This window comes from Venturia canescens, chromosome 8, assembly GCF_019457755.1.
Source record: "Venturia canescens isolate UGA chromosome 8, ASM1945775v1, whole genome shotgun sequence".
NCBI classification, from domain to species: Eukaryota; Metazoa; Arthropoda; class Insecta; order Hymenoptera; family Ichneumonidae; genus Venturia; species Venturia canescens.
The window spans coordinates 12,811,296-12,819,996 of record NC_057428.1 but is presented as its reverse complement, the minus strand read 5'-3'; the positions used below and the strand labels follow the sequence as shown (position 1 = coordinate 12,819,996).

General features: G+C 38.5%; 1 protein-coding gene across 1 annotated transcript; it reads right to left on the bottom strand.

The window, feature by feature from the left end:
- Positions 1-2,958: 2,958 nt before the first annotated feature.
- Positions 2,959-8,135, bottom strand: LOC122414829 (kynurenine/alpha-aminoadipate aminotransferase, mitochondrial-like). Its single transcript, XM_043426425.1, has 7 exons — positions 7,834-8,135; positions 7,304-7,662; positions 6,796-7,056; positions 6,046-6,225; positions 4,189-4,315; positions 3,864-4,072; positions 2,959-3,597 (listed from the first exon to the last, which is right to left on the bottom strand). Exons 1-7 carry the CDS (start codon positions 7,898-7,900, stop codon positions 3,517-3,519), a joined length of 1,284 nt encoding a protein of 427 aa, XP_043282360.1. The 5' UTR covers positions 7,901-8,135; the 3' UTR covers positions 2,959-3,516.
- Positions 8,136-8,701: the final 566 nt, after the last annotated feature.

Here is an 8,701-nt window from a genome sequence, read left to right as displayed (position 1 = left end):
TTGCTCCTCGTCGGGGACTTCAATCACTTATTCGAGCGTGCTTTTCATACGATTCGAGTGAGTGCTTCGACCGAGCGGATTTCGATTCCTTCATTTTCGATATTTTTCGAAAAGGACGAAAGTAACGCGAGAGGAGAAATCACTGGAAGAAGGCGTAGGAATAACGCTACCGATTCAGAGATCGAAAGTGCGTGGGGCTGGTTTACAGATTCGAGCAGGAATGGAGAAAAGAGAATCCAGAGAAAATGTGGCCATTCGTATGATCGGCCATATTCTACTACGAGGAGAACACCCCTGAAAGGAACCCCTGAAACGTCTTTTAATATACACTATATCTCCGAGGTAGCCGAGGGATTTAAGCCTCGTCGTCTCTTTCACCCTCCCAATGTTTCAGCCACTCAGACATACACACACGAACGATCGGATACGAATACAGACCGAAATACAAGCGTAAAATCGAGGGTAAAGCAATAACACTAAATCGATCGTTGCCTCGTGTTTTTTATTTATCTTTTCTCGACGAAAATAAATGCAGAATGATAGAACAAATTGCATTGCCGATAGCGATGGGATGAAGAACCGATTAATATCAAAAGGATTGAAATTTTTTGAAGTTTTCGAAGCTTTTCTGTCGTTCAGTTTGTCAGTGTAGAATTTATCTCTTTAAGGATGTACATGCGTGTCGTACTAGTCAATTTACAGTGTCTCCATATTCTTTTAAGGTATTCCTTTCGCGTGAGCGTATTTTCTGGTGGAGCAAATTGGGACACTCGAAATTTGGACTGATTCCTAACCTCTGAGGAGTCGCGATTACATAGAAAAGAGGCTTCTGCTTCTGCCATTTTTCTAACGTTTGTCGTTAAGGAGTTTCGGTACAGGCGATACAATGTTGTCATGCTAAACCATGCTAAAAACATAAAAAATTTCAAAAAGTTTAGAATTTTATAAAATTTGGTGAACATATTCTTTAGTGCCAAATTTGCCAATACAAATTTTTTAAGATTTTTCTTCTACACAGTTATCGAGTAATTGATCACTAAAGTTTACGTGTATAAGCATAGCGTTTCCATATATATAGGTATACATTCCAGGCATAAAAAATCTGCTTTAATGCGTAATTACTCGATAACTAAGTAGAAGAAAATTTTGAAAAAATTTGTGTTTTCGCACTTGATGTTGAAGAACATTATCACCAAATTTGATCAATTTCTTAATATTTTGACTTCTGTACCGAAACTCCTTAATATATCTTTTAAGCATTCGGTAACCCTTTATTTTTATCGTCACTGTGGATTCCTTACATTTTTTTCTATCCGTGAAACAGCTTGAATCAGGAATTTAGAATTATTTAGAATATAAATATAAATATAAAGCTCCCATATAAATTTTACGATTTTTCAAGTTTTCCTTCTTCATTAAATGTTCGATAAGCTGACCTGAAATTTCGCCAATCTATTCGCATGCACTTTTACTTTACTGCTATTTAAAATCAGTTATTTGTAGAATATTTGGGTTCGTGAAAGGAATACCTTAAAGGAATTACCCCGGTTATTCACATATAGCACAATATTAGTAGAAAAGCGTTATCTTAATTTTTCAATCGGAAATAATGTTTAGGTTGAGTTAATTGTAGAAAATATTTCATTCAGAATTTTTTACATGATTCAACAGTGCATGGCAAAAAGGAAGCGTTTGACAACGTTGAACGTAGCCGCAGTTGATAGATTAGATCAGAGCCTCATATAACCTGAAAAAACCCCCTTTTTAACGTACCGTTGGATTTCCCGCGATTCAATTCATATAAATAAAAAATGGTTTTAACCTTTGACATTTAATTTAGAAATATACCAAATTTTGAATTGATGGTTGAAGGGGCCAGTAAGTCATTTTGGTCATAAGCGCCATGTGAATTTCTGTACTTTTCGACTGTTAATATTTCGACCAAACAGTCGATAAAGAGCCTTGAAATTTCACAGGCATAGAAAAGTAAGACATGAAAAAATTAGAGTGCTATCTAAAAAACAGCTATCGCGCCTGTACATCCTTAAATTCGTTTGTCTTTTTTTTCTGAATTGTATGAAAAGCAAAAAACTTCAGAGAGTCGAGTCAGAAGATTTTCTTTACGTGTCAAATTCGTATTTTAATATTCTTATAATACGAATTGTTCCCGTGGACCAAAGAACCTCGAGACGTTTATGGGAAGCTCAGCGAAACGTGTATAAGAGCCACAGTACGGATCTCGTCTGTTTATATTGCGGCAGATTAAATTAATTCCAGCCAAATTAATTGGTAGTTAAGATGTTTAGCGTTAAGTGAGAGAGTCTGGTTTGTCTATCCTCGTCCGGAGTTCACTCGTGCTCACGGTGGAGCCTCCACGAACTTCCCTCGTCGTCGCTGCTGCTTATTCTCCTCGCTTAGGCCATCCGCGAACTCATGGAAACGCGCACGCGTTCTTCGCCACTTCACTCTTCACTTCTCCTTATATCTCAACACAAACAGCCCATCATCGCGGCCCGGCCACTCGTTCAGGCTCATCTCTATGGTTCAAAATACATTCCACGTTCACCGTTTTCACTCGAGGACCAACAAAACCTTTATCAACAATAAGAAATACCAAAAACTTAGGAGAATCACATTTTTTAAATTTCAATCGATGTTTTAAACCGTCGAAAGTAGAAACAATAACGTAAAATTTGAAATTTTTTTAATGAAACCCAGTGAGACCAGGCTTGCCGTCTTTCTGTAAAAACTCAACTTTTCTTCGTGCTCATTCGTTGTGTCATTTTCGGATTATTGAAAAATAACATTTCGAAGTGGTCGAAGCGCAGCGAGTGTCCCTTTCGAGGTTATGAATCCTACCGACCGAGCTTCAGTTTCATATTTTTCGCTCATGTCTTGAACCATCGTTGATTACCAATAAAAGAAAAGTTTGGAGGAAAGAAATGAGTTGCTCAATGGTAATTTGTACAATTATTTGTATTTTCGTAAAAATCGTTCCATTACAAATTCGAAGTAATATTTCCAAATGAGCTCCAGATTCAATCTTAACTTAACCCCTGGGGTTTCTTAAATAATGTATAAATAAAGTGTTCATTGGTTAAATCGTTGAAGATTAAGCTTCGCTTTGAATAATACTAAAAACTTTTCAAAACGGTTCGTCGTGTTGCATATCCTCTATAACATTACAGCTAATAGGCAACTGGTAAATCGTATACCGACTTCTGCATTATCGATGGTGGAGATAAAAATTCTGAGGCTTTTATTATCGTTCGGGGGCGTTCCACCCTGGCCAAATACTCGTAGGTCCCGGTTTCACGATCGATTCATCCCTGTTTTCCCCCCAGCAGAGATTCTCTATCTTTAAATTTCGATCGATAAATGTACCGTTCATCGATCCCATATCCTCTGTTGAACAGCGGTGATAAGAGGAATCTTCTTTCCCATCAATCAGCAACCCACCAATCGATGTACAGCTAACTCAGTGAGCTCCTAACCTTCCGAGTTGATGGCTCGCTTTTACGTATTGCCGTTCATTATCGAATTATCCGAATTCGTATCCAATTCCTCTCGTATCAAGAGGGCCAATCTTCCCAAAGCCTGTGCAACAGAATCAAAAGAATTTTGTGCTCAGAAAATGTTTGAATTCCATCACGTTTCGTCGTTTTCATGAAATTTCAATAATAAAACTTTGTTTTCGTAGGTTGTTTGCTTTGAGAAAATAGAATTTTGAGACTTCGATAGTGACTCGGTCGGTAGAAAACATTGCCATCGGATGGCAATGCTTTATCGATGCAGTTCTGTCCGGGTTCAAGAAACAGACACGTTTGAGAATATTTTTCATTCGCTCAATTTTTTTCACTCACCAAATCCATTTCCGCGTACGAAGCTTTTGCGAAACTCGCTCTTATGGCGTTACAAGGGGCCGAGGGATCGGCCATGAAGGCAGCACCCGGTGCAACGAGTATGCCATTCGTTACTCCACGCTGCATTACCATTTTCCATGTATCGTTGATACCGCGAACTTTGATCCACAGGAAGAAACCAGCGCTCGGTATTTTGATGTCGACCAAACCTGAAAATTCAATATTTATTTATTATTTCGATGTTAATTAAAAACGATTATGAAAGATATTGCATTTTTTCCAATTTTTTTACATCGTATAATAATCCAAAGGGTTCTGAATTTACCTTGCAAATGTTTCTCTGCGAGTTTCACTATCACGTCGCGTCGTTCCTTGTAAAATGATCTTATGGAACGGAAATGCTTCATGAAGCCTCTGTATCCCCACATTTTGAAAAGTTTGTATAAAATAACCTGGAAAACAGAACAATTCAAATTAATCGAAGCTTGACCTTTTCAGACGATTTTTATTTGGTTTAAACAAATGACAAATTGTTCGAGAAACAAACTCGATTTAGGGATTTCGATCATGTTGAGTAAATCATTCTTAAGTATATTGTCCCTCGAACCGAAAAGTGCTTCGAAAAGGAATAAATTCGTATTTTTCGCCTCAAATAAAAAATCGTTTGTATAAGATCGGATTATAATAAATTCGGAAATTCTTTATTTTCAAATTCAATTTCAAACGAGTTACAATAATTTTTTTTTTTAAACTGTTTTCTTTTTCTCAACTTTCAATTATTTTTTAAGAAAGAATTGTTCTTTTATCATTGCTTTTTACAATGTGAACATACATTTCGAATTTTTTTTATTCATGTTCCGTTTTCACAGTCGTTTTATTTTTTCAATTATTTTCGCTACTTTCAAGTTCGATGCTTCACTTCATTTGTTTTCTGAATGCCGAAGGTTAAAATTGTCAAATTCCGGGTTCCGGTAGTGTGAAGAATCAGTTTTAATACAATTTCGAGTAACCGAGCTACGTTTCGATATCTCGATCACAATGTCAAACCAAAAGTTCATGTAAACAAACGGGACTTTTGATTTTTGTTAATATCGCCACGCGCAGACACAAAATTTCAGCCGCGGAAGAAATTCTCTATGAACTTTCGTCGATTTCTTCGGGAAAAGCGATAATGCCTGACACGCGACACGGTCAGAGTTCTTCGGGTTAACTTTGTCACCCCAGTCTGATCCCCCACCGCACTTCCGAAATAGCCGCGTCACTTATTTACTTTTGTTAGTGCGAAGAGAGGCTCGTTAGAGTCTCGTGCCAAGTTCATTGGCAGCTGACTCGATCGGGATCTTTATTAAAGTAAAGCTCTCGTTTCATCAATCAAATAAAGTTTCCTCCCGTTTTCTGTGATTTTTCAAGTGAATTTTGATTCCAAATCAAGGGTAAAGCACCGATGAAAAGTGCTTTTAGCGTTGATCGTATTTTCTGCAAATTGAAGTGCGAAAAAATGTTTTACTCTTTTTTCCTCTTATTGAATAATTCTCGACAGGAAATCGAGCAAGTCGAAAAATACAATAAAGCAAAGAGTCTGTTATCCGTTGAATTTTACAAGGCTTATCAAACTTGTGTGTTACATGCTCATGTTTCGAGCGCGGCGATATCGAAGAGTAATTATTTTTAAAATAAAGATAAGAGTAACCGTTGATGCTTCGTATCTGAACCGATTCCATAATTACGAGATAATTATTTTTCGATGATATTCATGTTTCATTATCGGACATTTGTAGTCAATACGATCGTGCAAATAAACTGAAAATTATTGCATCATTTTTAGTATATTCATAAGACTGAAAATAACGAATGCGCGTGCCAAAATTATAGTACGCTTAATATTCCTCGATTATTCGTCTCGTCAATGTTGCATTACCGCGAACCCAAAGGATATAATTGCTATCATGAATCATCGAAACACATCGAAATTCGGTAATCCGTTTGCATTTTTTTCTTTGCTATCGAGATCGAGCTTTTTTCTCTTTATTCCTTCGAGCGTCTCTTCACGTACGTTATTCGTCGTATTATTATTAGTGGAAGGTTCGTTTGTTTCATATGAAATCTACTGACTGACGGAGTCACAGCGATCCCGACGCACTTTATTGACGTTCAATAGCAGGTCACTAATTTGTGTACGTACCTGGGATAACGTCGGGGCGTGTAAATGACTGCTCTGCATGTGCAATTCGATACTAGCTACGAGAGGAGCAGCTGCCGTTATAAATCCGATCCTTAAACCGCTGCTCACTACTTTCGACATTGAGTCCAATCGGATTACTCGGCCTTCGGTATCCAGCGATAGAAACGATTTTGGTTGTTCCTGAATCCAAATTCACCGTAAGAAAATATTTTCGGGACTCAAGTTGTTGGTTTAAGGGGGTCACCCCGTGCGGCGGCCAAATTTATTGGACTTTTTTCGCCGTTTCTTTGCTGCGGGGGAAAAAAACGTAGACTTTTGAAATTTGAAGGGTTTATTTATCGGTGTTTCAACTCTGTGATAGAATTTTTTAACTCTGATATCTCGAGCAGATTCGGAGTAAAACTACTCGAGACTACGAGACCAAAACGCCCTTTGGTTTTTGTGGAGCAGTTTCACACCGAACCTACCCGAGATATCAGAGTTAAAAAATTCCATCGTCAGTTGAAATACCGATAAATAAATTCCAAAAATCTATGTTTTTTTCCTCATCGCAAAACCATCGCGAAAAAACCCCAAAAAATCCGGCTGCCACGCGGCTCGACCCCCTTAATAGTATCGACATAGAAATTCGTCAAGGTTCGTCGTAACTTACACTTCCGGATTTCTGAACGATAAAATACAACTTTTTACCTCCCAATTCGTTTTATATTGAGAAACTGAAGAAAAAAGACAATTTCGTTGGTTATTTACCCCAGTAAAGTACATGAAGTGATATGGGTCGTCGTCGAGAATGAGAAAATTGTATTCGCACGCGATCGAATAAATTTGTTTCCTCCTTTCCAAAGGAAACACCACCCCCGTTGGATTAGCGCCCGTCGGATTAACGTACATCAGTTTCGGCATTTTTTTCCCCTCCATTTCGCGGTTCTGGAGTATTTCACGTAAAACAACCGGGTCGAGACCGAAGTCGTCTTGTGGCACGGGTATTAATTCTGCTCGGTGAGGCGCAACCTTTGAGGATAAGAGAACCCAACAATGTATTTCGAGGATTCGGCATTTACGGGATAATCTCCAAATCGATTTCGTAGTTGATGCATTGAGAAATGTGAATGGAAAAAATGAAAAGTGGAGAAGAAGATTGAAATAAATAAAATAATTGCTGAAAATAAACAAGTTTAAAACTGGTTTCGTGACGAGCGATTAGTTTTCGAGGTTCCCCATTTGACTTTTCGCAATGTTACACGATAAAATCACTTACGACCACTCCGACTCCGGGATAATACGGATCCTGAACCAAAATCGGATCACCAGGACCGATAATAGCCTCGAGAGCTTTGCTGAGGCCGTCCTGACCGCCGGAAACGATGACGACGTCGCGACTCTCCCACATCGGTGGGGCGTGAGCTTTTTTCTGAAATTCTCTGATCGTGTGGAGAAGCGGAGGGTAGCCTTGGCTCGGTATATATTGTAATGCAGCGGCCAATTCTTCGCCCTGGAGAACGCAGGTTTTTCCGTCTACAGTTTTCATCGATATTTCAGTAAAAGGAAAAGTTTCCTCGTTCGGCATGCCCTCGGCCAGAGAGATTATGTTGTGGGACGCCGAGTACGCGAGTTTGGCTGAGCAACAAAATTTTCAATCATTAAGACACATTTTTCATTCACGAAATAACTCGTCCGATGAAAATTTCGAATTCTTTGTTGCAACTGACTAAAAAGTTGAAATTTCAGTGTTTTTCATGTTTTTTAGTGTATGAATTTTGAGGTTCGACGTGACCGATCAACGCTTACTTAATTCCCTGGTAGCTGCCGATCTTCTGCGCATCGACGTGTCCGTTCTGAATTGTGTGTAATCCATGTTTTCAGTGCTATGCGCCCTCCTTTTCTTCCCAATTACGAGGAAAAATAATGTTTTTTATTTTTTAACAAAAATCACGATCGATGAGCGACAAAGGTATTCGCAAAACGGGCAATTTTCACTGGTAAAATGTTCTTTCACTTTGAGAAGTTGATCGAGCGTGTAAGTTAATTGAAGTGAAAGTTGATATTTTAGTGGCTATTTTTCTCTCAGACGTTCGATCGACTTGGCAATCTCCTTTATTACTGATACGACGCGGACAAATCCGGCCGCTTTTATACCACGCGCCCAATCGTGGAAACACGCTTGTTCGTTCACTTCTTACGTTGCGTCAGACGGAATATCGATGTTGTTCGAAAGAAGAAAAAAACAGGCTTGCATTCGACGGTGTGTCTTGGCCTGGGTCACAGCTCCTCGAAACCGACTATCTCATTTTTCATTCCCTCTTTTTTTTTCCTCTTTTCGCGGAGACCCGGAGACTCACCGATTCTGCAAATTACATTCGATCACACTACTTTTTTTTTTTTTTTTTTTTTTTATCTCGCATCGTCCACGCTCTGCGTTCGCTGCGAGTTTTACATAATTATTAAAATCGAATCACTATAGCATTAGCCTGGCAACACCTGTATCAATGAAAGTGACGTAATTCACGATTAAAAATCGTTCGCTTGACTTTATTTCGATGGAAGACCGTAAGTGAAATAAAAATGTGGCAAGAAACTCTCAACATGTTCGAAGGTTCATAAAACGCTTGATGATTCTTTTCACTTTTTCATTTTTATGAATCCTTCGATACTAGTT

What these genes read in the sequence shown, in the direction of transcription:
- LOC122414829 (XM_043426425.1), bottom strand. Translation starts at nt 7,900, where the DNA reads ATGGATTACACACAATTCAGAACGGACACGTCGATGCGCAGAAGATCG. An exon ending in GGCAGCTACCAGGGAATTAA is followed by an intron (nt 7,663 to 7,833) that starts GTAAGCGTTGAT and finishes TTTGTTGCTCAG; the next exon opens with CCAAACTCGCGTACTCGGCG. An exon ending in CGTACGCGGAAATGGATTTG is followed by an intron (nt 3,598 to 3,863) that starts GTGAGTGAAAAA and finishes TCTGTTGCACAG; the next exon opens with GCTTTGGGAAGATTGGCCCT.